Below are 26,559 nucleotides of genomic sequence, written 5' to 3'. Positions count from 1 at the left end.
TCTTTTAATGAATTTTAAAATGTGTTGCCGACATTAGTATATGCTACCCCTAACCACAATAGCATACACATTCTCAGAGCCTTCTTGATGCTTTTAATACAGGCCATGCTTTTTCCTGCCACAGGGCCTTTGCACTTGTTACTGCCTCTGCCTGGAAAGCTCTGCACGCATTCACATTCAACAAATATTTACTGACCACTGTGTCCCATTTCCTAAGTTCATTCAAGTCTGTACTCAAATGCCATTGCCTCAGCAAAGCAATTCCTGACCATCCACAACTACAAAAGCACCAACTGTCAAATAACTCTACCACCTTCTCTTGCTTTACTCTTCTTCAGAGCACGTATCACAACCTGAACTTACATGTGTGTATGTGCACATAAGCAGTTTTGAAACTTTTTACTGTCAATCTTTCCTACTAAAATGTAAGCTCCGTTTGGACAGAGATTTTATTTTATTTCTGGCTATTTTTCCCACTTCTAGAACAGTCCCTGGGATGAGTAGGCACTCAATGCATGTTTGTTACTTGTATGAACAAATTAAGCTTTTACTATGAGCTAAGTGTTCTTACATCATCACATTTCATCCTCACAACAACATCTACAGTACTGTACTCATTTTACAGATGAGGAAACTGAGGCTGAGTTGAAATGATGTGTCACACCAGGGGTGAGTCAAACAAGTAGAGAGTGACGAGCTGAGATCTAAGCCCAGGCCCCAGGTATCATTAATAGAGCCTTCCTGGTGTTTTTAAAACATGCTGCTTATTCCTGCCCGGGACTTTTGCATCTATACAGTGTAAACGTGAATATACACCTATACCACGCTGTATGTTTGATATTCAATTTAACTCCTGCTGATTGAGAGGGTAGTTTTGCCAGGTAGGTACCATATGGTACCAGTGAGTGGAGGGAGGGAGAGGCCAGCCCTCGAGCTGACAGAGGGGTTGAGGACTGTCCGAGTAGGGGCCTGGCTGGAATCCCACTTTGGGACAGCCACTCCAGGAGCACAGCAGTCACAGAGCTGGAGAAGGACTGGATGGGAAAGGCCAGAGGCGACAGCAGTTCAGTGGCTATTACAATAGTCTGGGGCCTGACATGGAGATGAAAGGACAGATTGGAGCTTTCCTTTAATTTCAGAATGTGACACTTTACAAGTCCCATACTCGTTATCCTTCTCTGCCTATCACCCGATAGCAAGCTCAGACGCTCCTCTCTAATGACGCCACACCAGAGAAGACTTTTTTAGGTCAGGAACTCTGCTTACATGGGAGAGAAGATGACTCCATTCCTCTCAATACCACCTCAGTATCCCCACTCCCCCACCTCCACCCCTACACTGTCTCTGAAGAGAGAACACTACTCTCACTAGGCCGGTGTATTAGAGGCCATGGTCACCATGTTAAAGGTTGGGAACATGGATGTGCCCTTTCTTCCCTCTCATCTTCTCTGCAACTAAAGCAATGACATAACCTAGGGCCTGTCCACAGGTTCCCTCTTTTCTCCTCTTCTCACTCATGACCTTGGTTTCTTTCATTGCCTCAGGCTGTAGCACCAGCTAGTATTAAGATTTAGATTTTGTTTTACAGGAAAAGAGAGATTGACCTGGTATGACAGTGTAAGATCTGCTGATCCATTCCCCAGTGAAAGTTGTGAAAAATACAAAACAAGCAAACAAACAAATAACCATTGAAAGTATCTGGAAATGGTCCTAAGGGCAAACAGCAAATAAACATCTCCTCAATAAAATCTATGAAAATTCAGTAAGAAACGTGAGAATCTGTGGAATTTGAACCAAAATGGCTCCCCCCCTCCACCAGCCCCGTCCCCCTAGCTCAGGGAGGCAGAGATTACTCCAGACTGCTGCAGCCTGAAAAATAGGGCTTCCTCTCCCCCACCCCCCACTTCTAGTTGTAAGGCTTTCTTCCCAGGAGATCAGTATTTATCATTCTGCCCGAAGCTACCTCTTGCTGGCGTTAAGTCCCAGGAGAGCACAGTAGGAACGTGAGAGCTTCCTTCTTCCACCAACTCTCCCTCATGCAATGGAAGTTCTAGGCACTGTGCCACTGAGAATACTGGGGCCCTGATCGCCCATGGCCCAGCTCATGGGGTGATGATTCTGTGTGAGGAGAGGCAAGGTGAGAGGACCTCAGGCTGCTGCCTGCCTCTCCACAAAGCCTCGGCTCCCAGAGTGAGGAGGTTCCTCAGACGTTTGCCATTGTCCTCACTCCCAGCTCCAGAGCTGTACCTCAGAGATTTTGTCTAGGGGAAGAAGCAGGCTATACAATAGCTGCTAATCTCATCTTCAAGGAATTGACTTTATTTGCAACAGAGCTTGGAGAAGTTCAAGCCTAAGGGTGCCCTCAAGAACAGCAGAGGTTGTGGTGAAAGGCACTTGGCGGTCGGTTCATGAATTTAACGACGATACAGCCTACATTGTAGGCTAGTTAGTTTATAAGAGATAACCAGGGACTACGACAGCAGAGAGGAGACCTCTTGGGGTCAGAACAAACAGCCAACACTGATCTCAGAAATTATTCCTTCAAAAGAGACAGAATTCAATTGGATTAGTTTGTAGAATGATTTATGACCGAGGACACCATTCATAAGACTAGAGCAAAACATCTAGCAATTAATGGAGTTTAACAGTGGATGCGGTCAGGGAAAGAGGACCCTACCAAAACCATTGTCATTCCAGAGTGACTGTGGGCATATGCAAAGTGTTCCTCTCTGAGAAGTAACATCAGGCCTAACACCATGTATGTGGAAGAAAGGGAGGGGGAGGGGAGAATAGACTTCACTGAAATAATCCAGCCAGTCACTAAACAAATACAGAAGCAAATAACAATAAGCCCCAAAGGGTAGAGACCAGTACCCAGAGTTGTAACAATACGTGATCTAAAATGTCCAGTTTCCAATGAAAAAATAATTACAAGGCATGCAAAGAAACAGAAAGTATGACCCATACACTGGGGGTGAAAAAGCAGACAACAGAAACTGCCTGTGAGAATAACCAGATGTCAGATTTAACAGAAGACTTCCAAGTAGCTTTAAAAATATGTTCACAACACTAAAGGAAACCATGCTTAAAGAAGTAAAGGAAGGTATGATGACAGTGTCAAATCAAAAAGAATATCAATAAAAAAAGAATATCAATAAAGATAGAAATTATAAATTAAAAAAATGGAATTCTGGAATTGAAAAGTACAACTAAAATTATGAATTTACTAGAGGTTTGAATTAGCAGCAGAATTAACAAACTTGAAGACAGATTGATAGCAATAATAAAAGTTGAAGAACAGCGAGAATAAAGAATGAAGAAAAATGAAAAGAACCCCAGAGAAATGTGGGACGCCATTAAATGCACCAACATACATGTAATGAGAGCAGTAAAAGGAGAAGAGAGGTAAAGGAGCAGAAAAAATATTTGAAGAAATAATGGCTGAAAACCTCCCAAATTTATTTAAAAATAGTAACTTACATGTCTAGGAAGCTCACCAAACTCCAAGTGTCTGTATGCAAAAAGATCCACATATAGACACATCATAGTAATAACACTGAAGGAGAAAATCTTGAAAGCATCAAGAGAAAAGCAATCTATTACTTACCAGGGAATCTAAATAAGATTAACAGCTGACTTCTCAGTAGAAACAATGGAGGCCAGAGGCAGTGAGATATCATGTCCAAAGTGCTTAAAAAAATAACTGTCAACCAAGAATCTTAAATCTAACAAAGCTATCTTTCAAAAATAAGACAAAATAAGGATATTCTCAGATTAAAAAACAAACAAACAGAATTTGTCACTAGCAAATCTACCTTTCAAGAAATACTAAAGGAAATTTTTTTAAGGCTGAAAGTGACTCCTGACAGTAATGTAAATCCACAAGAAAAAAGGAATAGCACCAGTCAAAATAATTATGTAATCATAAAGAGTAAAAATCATATTATTCTCTTTTCTTTTAATTGATTTTAAAGCAAGTGTATAAAATATGCATATAATGTATTGTTTGGCCTATAATATATAAATATGTAATATACATATAATACATTTGTCAATAACAGCACAAAGGAGTTAAGAGCAAAGTTGTGCTGGGCTAAGAAAATGACTACAGAGGGTAAGGAAATAATTATAACAACGTACTGTTTGGTTTATAACATAAGCAGGTATAATATGTATAACAATAAAACCAGAAACATGTAAAAGGGGAAAAGAACTATATATGAGTAATATTTTCATATATCACTGGAATTAAACTAGTATAAATCTCCACCTCATTCTGATAAGTTAAGATATATACAATACACCCTAGAGCAACCACTGAAAAATACAGTGAAAAAAATCATTAAAGAAATTTAAACTCTACATTAGAAAATATTCACTTAATGCAAAAGAAAGCAGTAAATAAGGAATAGGGGAACAAAAAAGACATGCGACATATAGAAAAGAAAACAGTAAAATGGCAGACATAAATCCAACTGTATCAATAATAACATTAAATGTGAATGGATTAAACAATCCAATTAAAATGCAGAGATTGTCAGACTGGATAAAATAACATGATCTAACTATATGTTGTCTATAGGAGACATACTTTAGATTCAAAGATACAAATAGAGTAAAAGTAAAAGGATAAAACAAGTATATATTATGCACACTACAATCACAGAAAAGCTGGCTATACTAATATCAGACAACACGGACATTAAAACAAAGCAAGTTTAGTAGAAATAAAGAGGGAAATTTTATAATTATAAAAGGTTCAATCCATTGGGAAGAGATAACAATGATAAACTATGCATCTAATAATAGAATAGTAAAATAAATGAAGCAAAAACTGACAGAAACAACAGGAGGAACAGACAATTCAAAAATAATAGTTGGAGACCTGATTACCCCACTTTCAATAATGGATAGAACAACGAGACAGAAGATCAACAAGGAAATAAAAAACTTAACTCTATAAATCAAGTAGACCTAACAGACATCTATAGGATGCTTCACCCAACAAGAGACTATACATTCTTCTCAAATGCACATGGAACATTCTCTGCAATATGTCATATGCTGGACCATAAAACAAACCCCAATAATTTAAAAGGATATAAATCATACAAAGTATGTTCTCCAGTGACAAAAGAATGAAACTATTGATTTCCTTTATAGAAATCAATAGCAGAAAAGAAATTTAGGAAAACTGACAAATATGAGGAAATTAAACAGCACACTCCTGTATAACCAATGGTCAAGGAGAAAGTCAAAAGAAAAATCAGAAAATACTTTAAGATGAATGAAAATGAAGACATAACATACCAAATCGTATGAGATGCACCTAAAGCAGGGCTTAGAGAGAAATTTATAGCTATAAATGCCTGTATTAAGAAAAAAGAAAGAACTCAAATCTATAACCTAACCTTCTACTGTAAGACACTAGAAAAAAGAAGAACAAACTAAACCTAAAGCAAGGAAGGAAATAATAGAGACTAGTATAGAAGTTAATGAAATAGAGAACAGAAAAGTTACAGAGAAAATCAATAAAACCAGAAGCTGGTTCTTTGGGGAAAAAAAATCAACATAATTGACAAACCTTGAGCTACACTGACCAAGAAAAAAAGAGAAGACTCAAATTATTAGAATCAGAAATGAAAAAGGGACATTACTACCAATTCTACAGAAATAAAAGGGTTATAAAGCAATACTATGTATACTTGTATGGAAATAAATTGAATAACTGAGATGAAAAGCACAAATTCCTACAAAGAAACAAACTACTGAAACTAACACAGGAAGAAATAGAAAATCTGTAATAAAGGAAGAGATTGCGGTAATCAAAAAACTACCCTCCCACAAAGAAATGCCTAAGTCCAGATGGCTTCACTGTTGAATTCTACCAAACATTTAAAGAAGAATTAATAACAATTCTGCACAAAATCTTGAGAAAATAGAAGAGGAGGAAACACTTCCCAACTCATTTTATGAGGTCATTATTATCTGGATACCCAAATCAGACAAAGACATCACAAGAAAACCATAGACTGATATGTCATGAATATGGATGCAAAAATCCTCAACAAAAGACTGGCAAATTGAATCCAGTAACATATAAAAAGAATTATACTCCTTGCTCAAGTGGAATTTATCTGAGGAATGCAAAATTGGTTTACCAAACAAAGAAATCAATAGAATAAAAAAAAATACACGATCATCTCAAAAGATGAAGGAAAAGCATTTGACAAAATCCAATATGATAAAAGCGCACAACAAACTAGGAATAGAAGTGAACTTCCTCAACTTGGCATCTGTGGAAAACCCACAGCTAACATCATACATAATGGTAAAATACTGGATATTTCCCCCTAAGATCAGGAGCAAAACAACGATGTGAATCCTCATCACTTTAATCAACATTGTCCTGGAGCTTCTAGCGAGGCTGATTAAGCAAGGAAAATAAAAGGCATCCAGATTGGAAAGGAAGAAGTAAAGCTAAGTCTATTCACAGGTGCTATGAAACTGTATACAGAAAATCTAAGGAATTCACTAAAGCTATTTGAATGAATGAACAAATTCAGCAAGGCTGCAGGTTACAAGAGCAATATATTAAAATCAATTGTATTTGTACACATTTGTAACAAACAATTTGAAAGTGAAATTAAGAAAACAATTCAATTTAATTAGAATCAAAAAGAATGAAATACTGAGGAATAAATGTAACAAAACAAATGTTAAGTTCATGCACTGAAAACTACAAATTATTGTTGAAAGAAATTAAAGATCTATATAATTGGAAAAACATCTCAGGTTCATGGATTGGAAGACTTAACACTATTAAGATGGCAATATTCCCAAATCAGTCCACAGATTCAGTGCAATCCGTCAGAATCCCAGATGACTTCTTTGTAGAAATTGACAAGCTGATGCTAAAATTCATATGGAATTGCAAAGAACCCGGAATAACCAAAATATCTTGAAAAATACGAAAAAAATTGGAGGACTCATACTTCCTGATTTCAAAACTTAAACAGCAACAGTATAACCAAGACAGTCTAGTATTGGTACTAGGATAAGCATATCAATCAGTGGGATAGAACTGGAACTACCAAAATAAACCCATATATCTACAGTCAAATGATTTTTTGCAAGGAGGCCAAGACCATTCAACGGAGAAAAGAATCACTAATGGTGGTAGGACAACTGGATAGCCACACACAAAGGAATGAAGATGGGCCATTACCTTAAACCATATACAAAACTTAAAATGAATCAAAATGATTAGCTAAACGTAAGACCTCAAACTATAAAACTCTTGGAAGAAAACATAAGGTAAATCTTCATGAACTTGGGTCTGGCAGAGGATTCTTGGATATAGCACCAAAAGCATGAGCAACCAAAGAAAAAGTACATGAATTAGACTTCATTAAAATTAAAAAAACTTTTATGCTTCAAAAGACACCATCAAGAAAGTGAAAAGACAACCCACAGAATAGGTTTGCAAATCATGTATCTGCTATAGGACTTATACCTAGAGTATATAAAGAGCTCTTACAACTCAATAGTAAAAAGATAACCAAAATTTAAATTGGGCAAAGGACCTGAAGAGACATTTCTCCAAAGAAGATATACAAATGACCAATAAGCACATTATGCTCAGCAGTATTAGTCATCAGAGAAATTCAAATCCAAACCTCAGAGAGATACCACTTCATACCCACTAGGGTCTGGAAAGCAGTCGGGCAGCTCCTTAAATGATTAAACACAGAGCTACTATGTGACCCAGCAATTCATAGGTATACCCAAGAGAAATGAACACATATGTCTGCACAAAAGTTGTACACAATTCTTTATAATAGTATTATCCACAATAACACAAAAGTGGAAACAACCCAAATGTCCATCAAGTGACCAGTGGATAAACAAAATGTGGTCTATCCATGCAATGGAATATTATTCAGCCATAAAAAGGAATCAATTTCAGATCCATGCTACAACAGGGATGAGCCTTGCAAATGTTGTGCTAAGTGAAAGAAGCCAGACACAAAGGCCACATACTGCATGATCCCATTTCTATGAAATGTCCAGAATAGATAAATCCATAGAGCTAGAAATCAGATTAGTGGTTGCTTAGGGCTGGGGGAAAACGTACAGGGGACAGAAGGATAAGGGATGGTAGCTGAGGGCATGGGTTTCTATTTGCAGCGACGAAAATGTTCAAAAATTGGTTGTATATATCTGTGAATATATTAAAAACTGTTAAATTGTATACTTTAAATGGGTGAATTGTATGGCATGTGAATCATATCACAATAAAATGGTTCAAAAAAGAGGAAGAGAGAGTCTTCCTTAGGCATCAGGCCTCAGCCACGTGGGGCAGGCCAGTTTACCATCTCCGCACTAGGGCTGAGGAACAATAGCCGAAGTGGGAATAAAGTGGCCACCATTCTCTTTTCTATTGTTCTTTATTTCTTACAGGGCAGAGTGACCATGATTCAGGCAGAACTGGGTGTTATGGATAAACTGCCTATAATACCATGTTCATACCACCAAAACCTCACCTAATACACACAACAAATAAATCTCTACACGTTATGCAAAGCAAAAGAAGACAAAGGCAAAAATCTCTACTCTGTCCAGTTCCATTTACATGTTCCATAACAGGCAAACTATCTATGGTAAAAAAAATAAATCATGTCAATGGTTGCTTCTTGAGCTTTTGGGGCAGGGACTGATTGAGAAGGAGCATGAAGGAACTTTCCGGGGTGTTGGAAATGTTCCATATCTTGATAGGGGTCTGAGTTACACAAGTGTTTGCATGTATAAATACTCATGGAATGATACATGTAAGATTTCTATATTACAGTGTAAGTAATTTTACTTCAAAAAAATAACCATACACAATATTGACCCCTAGTTAATGATTTGCATGCTGAAGTGTCTGGGGGAGATATGCACTGATGACTGCAACACACTACTTTGAAATGTGTTAAAAAATAAGATGGATCGATAGAGGGATAGATAAATATACGATAAAGCAAATAAAATAAAGTGTTAATTGTAGAAACTAGGTGGTAGGTATATGGATATATAAAATCCTGCAACTTTTCTATGTATTTGTAATTTTTTATTAAAGAAAATATTGGGAACTACAAACAAAGAAAAATCTGACCCTGATTTGGAGTAGGTGCTTAAAACAATCTCATAAAATCTACGGACCTCGTCTCGGAGGCTCACATTGCAACAGAAACAAACTTTTGCCCTAATGGACCTCCTGAAGCCCATTTATGAACCCCTACTGTATCCAAAGAGTGAATGGCCTAATGGTTTTCTAGATGTGGATGATGGACAAGGAGACAAGAGTGAATTTTGGGGAAATACCAGTGAGAGAATGATGGTGCAATTATAGTTGAAAATAGACATACGTATCTATATAGACATGTTTCTGTTACTGATTTCTTAGTGGTTTCTTTATCTGGCAGTCTTGTTCCTCACTTAGCATCCAACTAATAAAGTTGCCTACTGACAAGCTACCTTGATGTTTTCATTTGGTTTAGTTCTGACGATCAAAGGTTCTTAGTCTAACCATGGTTTCTTTATAAATCTTGGAGACCAAAAGAGCAAAAGTCTGGATTTTCCAGACTTAAACTGATGATGTGCTAATAGGCTCAAGACTATCAGCGGGGTACAGAATCTTTTGAGACAGGAAAGGCAGTAGATGGCCAAACAACTAACTTGTTTTTCAATCTGGTCACTCACTGGGTGACCCATTTATTACAAGGACACGGAATTGTGGTTTTATGGCTGATTTGACCTTTGAAGTCTGCTGCGCTCCATTCATACCGGGTGTTTTCAAGAGAAAAAAAAATACTGAGGATTCTCCCAGTGAAATATCTTAAAGGAAAGTAGATGAAGAAATCAGGAGGTTTCAACTGCCAATGAGCAGTTAGGTCAATACAATTCTCTGGACCCACTTCCTTTATCAGGATTAGGAAGGATTTATTTTGCATACGCAGTTGTCCCAGGCACTATGCTAAGCTCTTTATCTACATCGCCTCATTTTAACCTACGCCACAATTCTCCTAGTGCGGTCATTACTACTTTACAGAAAAGACACTGAGGCCAGAGATTCTGGCGCTTGCCAAATATCACATGGCCATAAAGATCTCTCCCTGTCTTTCACCTCTAGGTCTCCTTTCTCAGAGTCCAGGGTCCCTTAACGGTTCCTGCAGCTCAGTATTTCTGTGACTGTTTTGGCTCTAGTCAGCATGCATGTAAACATTTAGCAAACACAATTAATTTTCCTCTGATGAATGCCCCTAATTCAGCACGTCCCTTCCAACCCGCAGGATACAAGGAGAACCTTCAGGAAACTAGCTCTCCCTGGGGTGGCTGTGGCCCTTCCCGGATGACTCTTCCTGCCTGTGTCATTCTCAGAAACCAGCAACCTGACAAAGAAAACAGGAGCAAGGACATTCTGGGGAAGCAGACACACAGCCCTGACTTATCCCATTCCTGGGACACTGTGTGCCTCTGCTCTGAGACGGGCCAGGCAGCATTCTCGGGGGGGGGCGGGGGGAGCGGGTCTTCTTGGCACAGGGTGAAGCCGCCTGTGGCTGCTTCTTCCCTCACCCAGCAAGTCTGGCCCTCGTCCTGCTCAGTCCTGGTACCCACAGCGTCCTTGCAGACCCAGGCTGAGGAGCTTGGGGAAAGTCAGCAGGTGTGGGATGACTAACAGTGACCTCCGCCCCCAGGAAGGTGGGCTGCATGGGTCCTCAGAGGGCACCTGCCCCGCCCCCCTGTGGACACATCTGCCTCCACCAGCAGCAGTCCAGACACATCTGATTTCTGAAAAATCAGTCTATCTTGTTGGACAAGAAGTAGAAGAAGAGACTGGGAGTGAGATCTGGAGCAAGAGGGACACACACACACACACACACACACACACACACACACACACACACAGAAATAATGCAAGTGAAAGATGGTGAGAACAAGAAGGGGGGTGGGGACTGTTAAAAGTGATAGGAGAGGGAGAACTGGAGGTGGTAGGGAAAGAGGAAAAGAAGGAAGGAGGAAAGCAAATCACTGCAAACAAGCAGAAGGTGGCAGCCTTCAGGTCTCCGAACAAAGGCTCTGCAGGATGTTTTTCTCAACTCAGGATGCCTTCAGCCCTGAGGAGGGTGGCAGAGCTCAACGTTACACCTCTATTTGCTTTTCTGCACCCATGACCCAGGCCTGACCCATTGGTTCCCTCTTGGGCCACAGTGATTGGCTCTGGCCTGGGTGTATGACTTGAGTCAGTCCGTGAGACTCCATCCCAGCAGCTTTCTTGGAACCATTAGGAAAAGGAAGCTCTTTTCCATTGGGAGTTTGTATAAAAGGATAATGAAAGTCTGAAACTGCCAGAGAGCACCATGCAGGGCGATCATACTTGAGAATGAAGTTGACACAGAGGGAAACAGAACAGGAAGGTGGGGACAAACTCCTGACAGGATCAACTAAACTCCTGGATCCAGCTGTGCCTGAAGCCACAGCTATCCTGGGAATTTTCCGGTACATGATTTGAATTTCTTTTACGCTTAAATCAGTTTGAGCTGGAGGTTCTGTCATTACCAACTGAACTAGTCCTACTAGAATGTGCAAACCCACTTATCAGTCTTGCCTCTTTTACCAGTTCCCAGTATCCACACCTAAGTACATACACAGCTGTCCTGACAAATATGGCAGCCAACAGGGCCTGGGGCTGGCCCACAAGGGCAACACAAAGGCCGATAAGATAACTGCCAAATAATGATTTTTAAAAAGTAAAACTATCACAGGGAGAAAGGGGGGCTATGCTTGGTCTATACTGGGCTGCATTAGGACTTTCACGGGCCCCTGGCTCTTTTGCTTGCATGGATTCCTTCCTCCATTAGAAAAAAAAAATCGAATATTATATTTTACAACTGCATTGGTATAAAGATGAATATAGTCCAGGCTGGATCATATTCATTTTTTTCTTTTTCTTTAAAAGAAATTAAAACATTTGTATGGGTCCCTAAAAGTATGGTGGGCGCTGGGCCTGGTGGATATGCCAGCACTGGAGAGCCTGTACTACCGAGATTGCTTGTCTATATAATCCCTGTTCCCTCAAGACTAACTTGACTCTCTTCTCCTTGTCTAGAAGGGATGGAAGGGCCTGGTGAGCCCTTCAGAGTCCAGGCTGGACTTTCACTCTCTCCCTCCACCACTTCCCTGAGTCATCACCACTGGGCTTCATATTCCGGCACCCACTGCACTGGGGACACACCTGTAAAGTAGTCTGGTATTATCAGTGACGAGACTGGCAGCTACTCCCTGACCCATGTCTCATTCATCGACATGCCCCAAGTCCCAGCACAGGCTGGGTGCAAAACAGATCCCCGGTGGGGGAGAGATTAAGGGACAAAGTGCGCTTCCTACTTAGGAAACTCTTGTTACTTAGGATTGGCACTTGGGCGGACGAGGGCACCGAAGAAGATGAGGCAGCCAGGCAGGAATGTGACGAATTGGAGTGCACATGCCTCCGAGGTCTTCCTGGGTCCCCATCTATTCTGGAGGAGGATGTGCTGACTTGCAAAGTTGGAGGGGGTTATGCGGACCTGCCCAGTGTTGAGCGAACATAAGTCAATATGAGACGCCCTCGGGTGGGTCCACCAGCCCTAGAATCCCTCTTACTCACCTTCGTCACTGGTGTGAGGTTCAGTGCCATTGTCGTGGTCAACTTCATCAATGGTCCCTGGCTCACTGTGTGGGCTGTCACTGCAAGGCAACACGAGACGGGGACCCGTTGGGGGGCCTTGTACCCTCACGCTGCCCTTAGCCTCCCTCAGGCACCAGCCCAACCCACCTCTGGGCCTTGATCCAGATCAGGCCCAGACCCACTTGAATCCCAGCTTTACCACCTGACCACTCATGGATCTTCCTAAGATAAAACCACTCCCAGCCCCCTGGCTGGGAAGTTTCCGTGCATAGCCTTCCCCAGATGGCCCCAGCCCTGGAATTTGTTGGGCTGCCTTCTTGGTAAAGGTTGTCAACGTCAAGATCCAGAGGGCAATGGTAAAACCCTGGCCTTTATTCTCGGAAGAACCCCTGGCCAGAAAAATAAAAAGGAATTTTAGAAGCACTGTGAGTCATTCATCTAGCCTGGCTCCCGGTCTTACAGGAGAGGTGACACACCCAGCGAGGCTGAGTGAAGCTCACGAGGAAAAGGGTCCCTCAGTGAAGCCTCTTGATGCTGTGTGCAAAAGCCCCTATCAGTCCAGCTGGTGCAAGTTGGCTGGCGACCATGATGGGCAGGGCGGTAGACTGTATCCAGCCCGTTAAATTTAGTCATGAATGCATTGGGATAATTTTACCAGCTGCTGCTGTCTCGCTAAATTATAAGCTTCTTGAGGCCAGGGTTCATTCACATAGTTGGTCAGTTGGCTTTTTAATTGAGCCATTGATTGAGACCTAACATACGCCTAACATACTAGTAGTGCATCCCTCCTACTAGCACAGTGTCTGGTAGTAAGGTGGACACAGACCCTGCTCTCATGGGCCAGGAAATAAAACTGTGGCAAGTGGAAATGTGTTATGTAGGATCAAATGAGCAGAGACAAGAACAGCAGAGGGGACCTACATGGGGTGGTCAGGGAAGGCTTCTCGGAGGAGGTGACATATACAATACCATTTAAAGGAATATGGACTTTATTATGAAACATTCTCCATTGCCTCCTGGATAAGGTCCAGACTCTGTACAATGGCTTGTTTAAGACCTCTTATACCCTGGCTCCTGCTGGCCGGCGGAGCCTCCGCCCTCACCATTCCCTCACACGAAAACACTTCAGACACACAGAACTGCTTTTCATTTCATTGAACGCTCCGGGCTTAAAACATTCTTTGCCCACTCCTCACCTGGCTGACTCCAGTTCATCCTACAGGTTTCAGTTAAGTCATTGTTTCCTCCAGGAAGCCTTTCCTGACCTGCCTATATTGGCTCAGAAGACTGCTTCGGGAACTGCCTATTTCCTCCTCCAGCAGCGCTCCCTGTATCAGGGAGTACATCCCTGTCCCCCACCCAGGTCTGACCCAGGAGAGGTGCTCAGTAACCATTTGTTGAATGAATGAGTGTTGTCCACTGTAGTGAGACCCTCAGCCCCATCCCCGTTTTGGGCTTTGAAAATGTCTCCAGAATTACCATGTAATTAACAGTTTTCCTTTCTCATGGGACTGAGAATAGTGTGGGGATTGTATGTTGTTCTTTGATAAGTATACGGGACCCCTACGAGAACACTAATTATTATGTACTGCAGCAAGAAAAGAGAACTGGTAATGCTGTAACATGTGAAAAGCTTCTCTTTGTCCAGAAAGTACGCTTGCTGGCTGTTTAATGTTTCCGTTACAGATCAGGGACAGACTTGCCCTCGTGCCTCACAGGAGATTAGAGAGCTGTGATTAGATAACACCAGGGCCCGGTATTTCTGTGCCGGGAAGCGTTGCGGGGAAACAGGCTGGGACATCTTCCTTCTTTGAAGCAGTTGCCCAAATATGCCCACAGAACTAAAGTGGTTCGAGAACCCAGGGGAGCTTTGTCCATCAAAAGACAAACTCCTGCAGGCACCTGGCTCAAAGCAGTACAGGTAATGCCTAAATATACAGCCATGTGTTGTCCGGGACCAGGGATCGGGAAAGACTGCAAACCTCTTCACTGCTCTCTGCCAGTCAGCGGTCGGAATCTCCTGTCTTTTCCACATTTAAAAGAATTTTCCATTCTTTGCCACATTTAAGGTCTTAGCCTGGGGAAGGCAGTCAGCCCTGACTCGGATAAGACCCTCCCAAGACCCAGTGCAGCTCTGGGGACACTGAGGTGGCCAGCTAGCAACTGCTGACTTGGTGTGGCGCTCTCAGAGACAGTGAACTCACTTTGTCCTGGGTGGGAGGGGACAATAGTGGGAAGTGTCACTCTCTGTTCACCAGGTTGAGGTGGGGATTACCTACTTCCCTGCTGCCTGAGATGGGCTTTCGACTCACCTGGCCAACGACAGCATTACATCTCTTACCTAATGTGATTAGTTTGCCAGACCCAAGCCTCAGCGAGCAGACATCATTCTTGGGCTTGTGTTGGAACATTGGGAATAGAGATCTTTTTGTCCACTTTTGGTCCACAGAGCGCTAAGAGAATGTGCTCTGAATCAGGAGTTACCAGATGGCTTCTTGAAACCACCACAGGAGAGCCTGCCTGAGAATGGAGCCAACACGGAAGAAAGCGGAGCCACAGGCTGGGCATTGCAGGGCCAACGCCTGCTGTTCATCACCAAACCCCTGGATCCAGCCATACCTGAAGCCATGAACCCAGACTTTTTAGTGATGGAAACCTGTACATTCCCATGTAGTTTAAGCCAATTTGACCGATGTAACTATCTCCGCTCAGGTTGCTGTGAAGCTCAAATGAGAAAATGGGTATGGGAGTACAGACTACAAAGTGGTGAGAAAATCAAAGGGTTTCTTACTGTTCCTGTTCAACAGCAACAACAATGATGACAGTGATAATAATAATATTAAGAGGAATGGAACCTTACCAATATTCTTCCCCTCCAGCCATGCATTTCTCATACACGGGTCCCTCTAGCTCCCGGGGGCTGGGGAAGATGGCTTCATGATGGATGATGATGGTTTTGATGACTTCGTTGACGTGTGCCTGGCAGGACACGGGGTCCTGCCCATCGGGGATGTGCATGAGGGTGGGCCCAAAGCAGATGGCCAGGTTGTAGGGGTCCATCATGTTCTCGTCGCTGTACTGCGAGAGGCTACAAGAGAGGAGGCACCTCACGTCACCGGGGAAAGGCGAAGCCTCCCCCTGCGGTTTCTTTCTTTAGGGGATTCCGTTCAAATCCAGGAGGATTCCATGTTCTGTTTTAAGAACAGCTGCACCTGCAGAAGCCTCAGGACACCCCTTCCCAAAGGAGGTCAGGGCCAAGTCAAAGAGGGGACCCCCTGGCCGGGCAACTCACTGATTGAGGAAAGCGAAGAGATATCTCATGACCACGACGACCACACGGGGAAGGGTGATGAGGATTTGTTGGATCTGGTGCACCCTCTCAGCGGAGCTCTCCAGTTCTGTAACATAAAGGGGCTTTCAGGTTGTCCATCATCCTTGGTGAGCCAATTAGCCAACATTTGTGAGTCCTACCTCTTCGATCAGCCCATGTGGTTCAGGGGAGCCAGTTCTACTCTCAGTTCTGGGAGCCTGGCCTGGCCGATCAGAGCATCATATTCCCCTGGCCACAGGGGTGGGCCCCGGGAGGGGTACATGGCCTCATCAGAACCAACTGGAGTTGATCCTTGGGAGTTTGGGCTGGAGAAACCTGAGAGAGGTGCCCTCTTGAATCTAGATAGAGGGAAGTCTGGAGTAGCTGGGGGCTCCTAGGGAAGAAGATACTTCCTGACAGTGATGACAGCACAGAGATGGAAGGGACAGATTCCTGCTGATGCCATGTGAGGTCTGGGTCCAGCTGGGCCTCAACATTTGAGGAATGTGAGCCAATACATTCCCTTTGATGGATTAAACCAGTGTAAGCTGAGTTTCTGTCACCAGCAACCTATGAGTCCTGATGAACCCAGGCAGGGTCCATGTTTCATTAAACTATAAACACCAGCTCCAGCACATAGTAGGTGCTCAGGATATGAGAGCTGAATAACCCCTCCTGAGCTGCTTATTGGCCGAATGGCCTGGCAGATGCTTGGGATCTCATCTCTGACCCCTGTTTTCAGGTCAATCTTAGAGATACAGACACTGGTATTTTTCTCAGTCAGGCCAGGTGTAGGAGCAGCAAATCTGGCTTGATAAGGAGAGAAAAGTACTTTGTGGGCTTCACCTTGTGGAGAGGAAAAGCTGGGGCTAAGAAGAGTGAGCTGCCAAAGCTCTGATGTTTATATACAGGGTTGATGCTGGGCTGACGCATAAACCCATGGCAGGTTCTTTTTCAGAAAACATGTTTTTTTCTCACATAGCCTCTCTCTCCAGCCTCCACATTCTGTCAACATGTTCCTTCCAAAACACCACTTTTCCCATTTCTCCTCTGCACGCAAGGCTCTTCATGAAGGGGCTTCAACCAACCTAACCTGCCCCATCTCCTAGCTACCACCCCTTCCTGGAGTATTTGAAGATGATTTAGAGCCATGCGTCTCAAATGAAGTAGTACTGAACCCCTGAGGGCATTCTTTGGGGTGAAAAGGTGACTGGAGGATGCCACTGGCATTAGAGATACAGGAGGAAGGCGCTACGTGTCCTGAATGTAGGGAACACACAACAAGGCACTGCTCTTCCCTAAATGCCAATAGCACCCCCTGGAGAAACTCTGTGCCAGGCTGCCTTTCCACCATCTCCCTCTCACAAAGGACTTGGCTACCCCTAGGGCTTTGCACACACTAGGGATCTCCCTTCTCTGCCAGGCACACTCCAGCCTACCATCAAGGTCTGGTTCCAGGAAGTCTCCCCACAGAGGTAAGCTCTTACACCTTCACTGATTCCACTGCCCCTATTATAGGCCCCTTCATGTCCTCAGCTTCGGTCACCGTGCCCTAGTACCACCTCCACCATCATTGATTTTCTTCTTAAAAAGGAGACTTTATCTCACTCTGTAAATGAGGATCATTTGTCATAATTAGGACGTAACATAAAAACAGATACAACGAGAGGAAAACAATGCTACTAAGTTATACGTAGACATTGTTCTCTACAAAAGTTTCTGAGACTGAGGCCGCATCTCTCTGTTTGGAAGGGAGATTGACCATGAGGTTTGCCCCTTGATGTACTCACAGGAGCTGAGAAAGGACTTGTTGTTTTTCCCCACAGTATGATTCAAGTTGTGATTCAAGGTGTCTAACGTCATGAGCTTGGACCAGAGGTCAACGACCTGGTCCACTGAGGGCCCTGCTCAGGAAATGGACTATTGGGGCTTCCGGAAACATCGGCTGAGCTAGTGACGTGGGGCTCAGATAAAGTTGCGCCTTTGTGGCCTGGAATTTCTGAGAGGTGATTTGGAGCTTGAAGTGGGTCTGGAAAGATGAGCAGGAAGTAGTGTGGAGGATAGAAGGGCGCAGGAAGGGTCTTGTGCACAGGCAGATAGAGGGCTCAAGCCTCTGGAGGCTCTTGCCACCTCTGGGGGCACTGTCCTGGCTGCCAATCTCTCTCAGAGCATTGTGAGAAGCATCCCTAGTGCAACTAGGTGTGCGGCGATTTTCTGCAAATCAAATTCAAGAGTTTATTCCAAAATACTAAAATTCTCATATTCCAATATTAAAAGTTTATTTTTAAAAAATATCCTTAAAAGGCTGCCTTGGAGTTGGGCATCTTACAGAGAAGGTGCTTTTACTTCAGCCCCTTGGACTGGGCTCCTGCCTTCATCCACAGAAATACCAGTCAAGGAGGACTCTGATGGCTAGCAATGTCAGAGGAAGCCCTCAGTCAACTTATTGTCACCATTTCCCTGGTTGGTCATGTTGCTGAGCAGACTCCCAAGCCCTCCATGGCTCCCCATCACCCCAGGGGAAAAGCCCCAGAATCCTTGGAAGGCATCCACGGCCTTCCCCCTCTTGCCCCGGGCACTGGCCAGGACACCCTCCTGCTGGGCCCCTCGGTCTGTGTGTCCCCACCCCTTCCCAGGATCCCCGTGTCTACTCTTCCTAGAAGACTCTGTTCACTTCACTTTCTCAGCTGTGATCTGTGAAGCCAAGTGTCCCTCTCTCTCTGCTGTTCTGAGCTCCTTCCATCCCCAAGTGTACCATGCCCGTTAGTTCTTCCATTATAAAGCATCTTATTATTTCCACAACTAGGCTTGAAGTTCTCTAAGGACAAGGACCATACGGCTTCTTTCCCAGTGTCCCTCCTGCATGGCTAACACACTGATGAGTCCATAATGCAACGTCAATAAATATTTGTCAAGGAATTGATCATTCCCCTGCGAAATACTTACTAATAGTAGATATCAAATCTTGAAACCTTTCCTTAGGAAAGAGTGGGTTTTCCAGTCCTCGGAAATACAGTTTTAAAACACCAGCGACTGAATTGATATCTCGTTCATTTTGATCATCCACAAGGGGGTCTTCACCTGTGAGGAAACAGAGATGATGATTCAGCTTGGCGAGGAGGCAGGGAACGCGTAGATGGCAGAAGAGATGACCAGGCCCAGTCTGAACTGGAGAAGAGACCAAGGGGACATCTTACGTACTCCCCAACAGAGCACGTTCACAGTTCTCCCTGCAACTGATTTTGAAAATGGTCAACTCTAGAGAAATGTTGTGAAAACAAAATAACGAACAACCATCACCCTTCACTTACCCTCATCAACTTACACTCATCTTGCCATATTTGCTTTCTCTCTCTTTCTCTGCTTGTATTTATTATTGCTCAGCTAATTGAGAGTACTTTGTACATATCACAACACGTCACTGCTGAACCCTTCAACATGTGTCAGCTAGGTATAAGGATAGTCTCCTACATCGTCACACAACATTATTATACCTAAGGAAATTAACGACAGTTCCAAAACGCCATCTCATATACAGCCCACATCAAACATTTCCAATTGTCCCATGTCTTTCACAGTTTTTTTTCAAAAGCTAAGATCTAATCAATGTTCACAATTCATTTGGTTATGTATCTTTATGCTGTTGAATATAAAATAGAACCCAACATTTTTTATTGTTAGTTTGCTTTTTGTTAAGATTGACTCTTTTGAAGAGTGCAGGCCAACTGCCTTGTAGGATGCTTCACATTCTAGGTTTGTCTTGATTGTTTCCTCATGATTAGATTCAGGTTCAACCGCTTTGGCAAGAATACCACACGGGTGATGTTGTGGACACCTTGCTGCGTCAGGAGGCACGTATGTCAGGCTGTCCTGCTACTGGCCACACTAAGTTGGATCGCTGGGTTAAGTACTGGCCTCCAGACCTCTACATTGATAAAGGTATATTTTCCCCTTTGTAATAATAAGAGTAAAACATAACATACTTTTGTAAAATATATTATGTGCATATCATTACGCTCAAGATGTTTCACCCAATGCTTTAGCATCCAATAATGACTTTTGCCCAAATCAGTTATTACCCTGGGGTTGTAAAACGGTGATTTTTTAAAATTCTGTCATTTCATCTACAATTATTAGCTTAAATTTTTTGGTCAAGAACAACTTTCCCCATGTTCCCTCCTGTCTCCTCTTATCTTTTAAAAACATTTTACGGACTTGTTTGGTAATTTTTAATTCAATGTGTTCTAATCCACTGCCACCACTATTCACTGGGATATTCAGATTGTCCCCAGACCTGGCCAGGGGGAGTTCTTTCTTATGTCCTTTTGACGCGACCTCCATTGAGTACTTCTTGGCTTTCTGGCACAAAAGATGTCCATAGATCACTTTGCACCTTTTCCTTGACCCAGATCTGGAATCAAACATTCCTCCAAGGAGCTCTGTTTGCTTTTTGTCAGGAATGGTATTTAGAAACCAAGATGTAGGTTCTAGGTATGCTCATTGCTCCAGGAGTAACATAAAGAGGCTCTAAGCTCTTTCAGTGGCTAGAGCTAGAGTATCTTTTTTTTTCATGAGTTCACACTGCTATTTCCAATCATATTTAAGATACAAGGTTTTCTTTACCTTTATGTATTTTGTATTTGCACTTTATTCTTCTGACAGTGAAAATGTTGGTTATGGATAATGTCAATAATTTCTATAATGTACATAAAATGGTTTCAGAATTTTAATAGCAATATTACCACTAACAATATAGCTACTACACAAAATTTAAGATTTATTTTTAGGGCTTTGTTTTTGGTTCTCGGAATGTCTCCCACTAAAGATGTGTGGTCAGAGGTCAAACAATAGATTAGTGGTTCCCCAGGGCTGGGACCTTGTGGGGAGGGGTTATAGGGAGTGACTACAAATACCTACAAGGTCCCTTTTGGGGATGATGAAAAATTTCTGAAATTGGTTTATTGCGATGATTGCACAATATACTAAAAACCACTGAATTGTACACTTTAAGAATGTACATACCTTATGGTATTTAATTCAATTAAGCTGTGAAAAATGCATGATCGGAGCACACATTCAAAAGTTACTCTCTGTATGGGTATCAATTTGAGACACAGCTTATTTATTTATATTTATGTTCAATTTTAGGAACTGATTGTTTTTTAAGAAATCCTTTTTTTTTTTTAATTTGCAGTTTTGAAAATATAAAGAATTTACATGGTCCAAAAGTCAAAGCCAAAAAAAAGTTGCATGCGGAGAGGCCATATTCTTATCCTTCTCCCCTCCACATCTTATATTTAACCATTTTCATTAGTTTCTGGTTTGTCCTGCTGTGTTTCTTTCTGCAAAAATAAGCAAATACATATACACGAGTTTTTTATTTTCTCTCACTTTTTTTACAGAAAATGTAAGTAGCATACTATCCTACCATATACATTCATTTCTTCTCTTAACGATAAATCCGAGAAATGCTTCCACATCAGTTCATAGAGATCTTCCTCATTTTGTAAGACGGCTATAAAGTACTCTTATTTTATGGATAGATCATAATTAAGTTAACTAATTTCCTATGGATCGATACTTGTTTTCTTTCCAATATTTTGCTATCACAACTATTACCCTGACAAATAACCTTGTACATGTGGTTTTGTATTTGTGGAGGTATGTCTCTGTGGTAAGTTCCTAGAAATGGGATTGCTGGGTCAAAGAGTAAATACATATGTGGTTTCATCAGACTTAGCCAAATTCTCCTCCATTGGGGCTGCACCGTTTTATACTCCTACCAGCAACACAGAGGATGCTTCTTTCCACAGCCCTGCCCATGGAATGTGGTCAACCTTTGGAATGTTTGCCAATCCGACAGGGGAAATGATCTCTCAGGAGAGCAACACTTTTCAGTGTAATCAGGGGCTGCTGAGCTAGTTCACGGGGCGGGGCAGTCGAGCATCTGTGGGGGAGGTGAGAGGAAGCAGGGAGCAATCTGCCACCTCCCAGCAGGTTCTGATAGAAGTCTACACAGTAGGCTTCTCCTCCCAGAACAGCCCAGAGCATTCTAAGACTGGCAAGTAATGAAGAGGAGAATTGGCTATTTTTGCTCTGCCTCCGTAAGAAGAGAATGTGTGTCACTGTGAGGGCCTCTGCCAGCCCCAACTTGCTGTCGTGCAAATTAGAGAAAGGCCCCCCTTCCTTCCTGAACGAGGGCTTGTGGCAGACAGAGCGCGAGCCGGAGTCACCTCCCCCCCCCCCCTTGGAGCGGCACCCTTGTGCAGTGCCTGACCTGAACAACTGCACGGGGCAGCCCAGACATTGTTGTTCCACAGGTCAACCTCTCAGATGTCCCCACGGAAAGAGAGAGAGAATGCTTCCCCCACAAGACTTTCTCATGGGGAAGGAAGAGAGAAAACACTGAACAATCATTGCCTATACTGCTACAGCACATTCACACCTGTGCTCGCTCTTCATCCTCACAAAAGCGAAGTATGGCACCCGGGAAGGCATGGGTCCAACACCACCATTCTCTCCGGCGAGAAAGCTGAGGCCCCCACAAGTGAAACAACTTGCCCACACTCAAAAACAGACACCAGCAGCTCCCAGATGTCATGTTGCCCGGGAGATATTCCTTCTTCTACCTTTTCAGTACTATCTGTCTGCCTATCTGCATACAGCCTATCCTCCCTCCCTCCCTCCCTCCCTCCCTCCCTCCCTCCCTTCCTTCCTTCCTTCCTTTTTTCCTTCCTTCTTTCCTTCCCTCCATCCCTCTTTCCCTCCCTCTCTCTCTCTCCCTCCTTCCTTTACAGTAGAATCCCAATGTGTGTTTTTTTTCTTTTTCAAGAAAACAGTTTCTATGAGTGTTCAACATATAGAACAAAGCTGTCTTAGTTGAACTGGGGGAAGACCATAAAGGAGCCATCCAAACGCACCTTCTTCCCAACCTAGGCCTTCGGCTCTCTGCAAGGCTACTCAATTTTGGCTCCAGAAACGTATGGAATTCCAGAACTCAAGATAAGCAGGATGGTTTGTGTGAATGATGGCTTCCTCTAGGAGGAGAATTAGAGTAAAATTCCAGGCAAGTTGGAAAGAAAGCTGTGTTCACACTTTGCTAGCTACTGGCCTGGAGGAGCTAGAATTGCTATCAAACAGCCCTGCCTACAGCTTCCGCTCAGCCAGATCACCTAGGCATTGCCGAAGACTTTCAGCCATGGCTGTGTCCAGGGCAGGGTGTGAACATACAATGCGTGCTTAAGGCTTCAGGGAAACTTGCTGCTGGACTGGGGCAGGAAGCATGCAGGTGGTCTCTCTTACAAGGGCAGTTCTCTGTGGTCACAGATCCACACAAGCACCTCCTGAGGCTCCTCTACATGACAGCCCCTCCCAGCATCTCCTGGCCACACCCCTCCTCCTGGGGCAGGAAATAGCCTCAGAAGGGTAGGTTGAGTCCAGAAGGTGTCAGACCCTACAAGCCATGACTTCAGCCCCAAGTCCAAACCCTATTTGATCTGCGCAGGGAGAAAGGGCCATTGGGTCTCTTTCCAGCCACCCTCCTCATAGGACACACCATTAGCAGCTATCTCCCTCATCTTGACGTACAAAAAAAATGTGACCTAGGAGATAACAGTCAGCCACAGCTCTTTCTGAGACACGGCTGCTGAGTCCTACCTTTTCCCTGATGTTTTCTCCTTCACTTTGCCAGATTACAACAAGAAGATCTCAAAAGATCAGTAAGTTTAAGATTTATTGACAGCAAACAATAAAGATAATAATAATCCCAACTAAAATCCTGGTTGACTTGTGTCAGAAGAAAAAGAAAGTGGGAATAATAAGCGAGGAATGGTCTTTCCAACATGTTATCATTTTCCAGAAGATTAAGGAAAAGAGATAGGTGCTTCTTTAAACAGCCTATGCAACGAATGTAGGCAAGAACTACCCCTGAGAGAGAAAGAAGGGGGCCAAGGAAGAAAAAGACCCAACTCTCTTTGAACAAGTAATAAATGTCAGGCACCCTGAAGGGATTAGGGGACTTGAATTTTAAAAAATAACAGGAAGACAGGAAAAACACACAAGGTACTGGTTGGGAGAGAAAGCTCTATCACAAGTAAGAGTATGTGGGACACAAGGAGTGGGTGAGAAAAGAAATGCTGAGCCCTGCGCAGGCTCAGGCCACCTGGTTGGGGGTGAGGGATATAGAAAGGTAGGAGGAAGTGACCCTGAGGGTCAACTCGTTAAGGAGCCAAACCCAGGGCAGTTGCTTGGTGAATATCAGGAAACAGAAAAGAATAAGTGAGAAATATAGGTATAGGCCAGCTCAAAAGAGCCAGATTTTTCTAAAAAAGACATACCAGGAAGCATTCTTCTAGAGTAAGCCATGCCTCATTTTACGCTCAGGTGGAGCAGAAGGACAAAGCTGGAGAGAGACTCAGATTCACTCAGGAACGATGGAGAGAGGGAAAGGAGCTAACTGCATATGTGATGCAAAGAAAAAGCAGAAAATAGTTTTTGCAGCAGAGATTTGGGTCAGGTGATCTCGGCCCAGTGGGGCTCTGCCTGAGGCGGTCTAGAGCTTATGAAGAGCAGAGAATTCTTTTAAATTTCACCTGCAAGGTGATTTAAAAACTTGCCCCACTGCAAGGTACCCAAGCGGCTGACAGAAGGGGTTTACCTTAGAAAATCACATCCAAGAAGGAAAGAAAGCAGTACTTCTGGGGTGGGGGTAGGGCCTGGCTGCCTGGTACAAAAAGGTTACTTACAGGACATGGGGAAGTAGGAAAATGCCAGGCTGGAGACACCACGCAGTGAGTTTACCCATGAGATTCGAGGCATTTTATATAATGAGGTGAGCCCAGGAAGATGGAACCAGCAAAGATTCCAGACCATGTCTCTGTTCATTTACAATGAATGCAGGGCAGCAGGAGTGCTAAGGAGTTGGGGACAATGAATAAACAAAGCTGGACTGGGCTGTCCAGAGTTCTCAAAAGCAGCTCAGGGAAGGAGGAATGACACTTCCATCCGGGATGCTGATGGCAGATACCTCTTGCTTTGTGGCCTTTGCACATGCTATTCCTTGGGTGTGGAATGCCCGTTCCCGGTTTCCTTAACTCTTACTCAGGTATTTCCTCCCCTCAAAGGCTTCCAGGCTTTGCTATTCCTCCCCACTCCATCCCAGCTGGCCTGGGGGTTCCCACGCGAACCAGTGCTTACTCCATGATGGCCCTGATCACTGTCAGGATTGTCCCATTAGCACTGACTGTCTTTGGTTCCTATTGTATGTTCAGGCCCTAGCCCATTACCTAGTGCAGTGTAGGGCTCCACGCATGCTGATTGAGTGAGGTCACTGAACGTGAAGTTGGAAAGAGATGCAGATACAAACCAGTCCACACACCACTGGTGCAAAGACACACTGTCTAACACCCACTCTGGCTTCCCCAGCCACACGCTTGAGATGGTTACTTTGCACCTACCTCTCTCAAAGGAATTTTTTATGTCATTGACTTCGACCTGAGATCCTGGCACTCTGAAGATCCCTTGCTGTTGGAGTCCTAAAAGGAAAAACAAAAAAGAAAGGGAAAGGGAAAGGGAAGGAAAGAAAAAGAAAAGAAAAGAAAAGAAAAGAAAAGAAAAGAAAAGAAAAGAAAAGAAAAGAAAAGAAAAGAAAAGAAAAGAAAAGAAAAGAAAAGAAAAGAAAAGAAAAAAGGAAGAAAAATGCCGTGAAGTTTTGAGCTCATCAGTCCACTGGGAACATTAATGACTCATCCCGCTGCTTGTCTCTCTCCTGCCATCCTTTATAAGAGACTCATTCCCAATAAAGCCCTCCTGGCAGAAGCCCCAAAATAGCCTTTGCAATGAACTGTGGCCAGCCAAAATACTCAGACACATCCTGCTTCGTATGTCTCTGTCTCTTGTCTGGGCTTGGAGAAAAAGGCCACAAGATGTTTATATCAAGACTGGACCAGTGGATAACTTCTAATTTAACCAATCAATCAGCTCAGTCAAATAACTGATTGGTGTACTTTGCTACCAAGTTTACCAGCTACACCTGCAAGACTTGACAAGATGGGTAAGATACCCCCCTAGGTACCTTGGGTCCTACGTCGGCACCAAAGAGCTTGGCCTGCATTTCCAAATGCCATTTGCGGGCAATGGCCACAGAGATTTTGAACAAGAAGTATTGATACCACTGTCCCAACTCTTCCCTCCCCTAACACATCATTTTCTTCTTTCAAGAAAGCTAGAGTCTAAAGTACATGCTGGCCTGGGATCGAGGAGTTTACAGGAGATTAAATTATTGAAGGAAAACAACCGCATTTTCTTAAGTGTTTCTACAAGGCCAGAACAAAGAAGAGACCCCGAATCCTGATGTAACAGTAATGATGTAACAGCAACCTATAGGATTGAAAGATTGGAAGGGCCCCCTCATCTGAAATGGAATTAATAGGGGAGACCATGATCCTTTTCCTGGGGTTCAGTTTTTCTATATAAAATAACCCTCCACATTATAATTTAGGAAAGTGGTTACCCTTAAAAAACAGGTATTAGTCAAAATTTG

At 43.3% G+C, this 26,559-nt stretch overlaps 1 protein-coding gene across 9 annotated transcripts in view; it reads right to left on the bottom strand.

Annotated features, from left to right (window-relative positions):
• SRGAP3 (SLIT-ROBO Rho GTPase activating protein 3) overlaps positions 1-26,559 on the bottom strand; it is a 247,311-nt gene that overhangs the window by 16,951 nt on the left and 203,801 nt on the right. For all 9 annotated transcript variants that reach the window (XR_012489702.1, XM_074313048.1, XM_019748291.2 and 6 more), the window contains 5 exons: positions 25,475-25,552; positions 18,966-19,100; positions 16,002-16,107; positions 15,570-15,797; positions 12,689-12,768 (listed from right to left, as the gene is read on the bottom strand). Coding sequence is in view for 8 of the 9 variants with exons in the window: in XM_074313048.1 (XP_074169149.1) it covers positions 12,689-12,768; positions 15,570-15,797; positions 16,002-16,107; positions 18,966-19,100; positions 25,475-25,552 (627 nt within the window). In the remaining variant the exon portion in view is untranslated. The remainder of the gene's footprint in view (positions 1-12,688; positions 12,769-15,569; positions 15,798-16,001; positions 16,108-18,965; positions 19,101-25,474; positions 25,553-26,559) is intronic.

The sequence above is a fragment of the Rhinolophus sinicus genome, linkage group LG10 (assembly GCF_036562045.2).
Source record: "Rhinolophus sinicus isolate RSC01 linkage group LG10, ASM3656204v1, whole genome shotgun sequence".
Lineage (NCBI taxonomy): Eukaryota > Metazoa > Chordata > Mammalia > Chiroptera > Rhinolophidae > Rhinolophus > Rhinolophus sinicus.
This window is presented reverse-complemented; position numbering and strand designations above follow the sequence as displayed.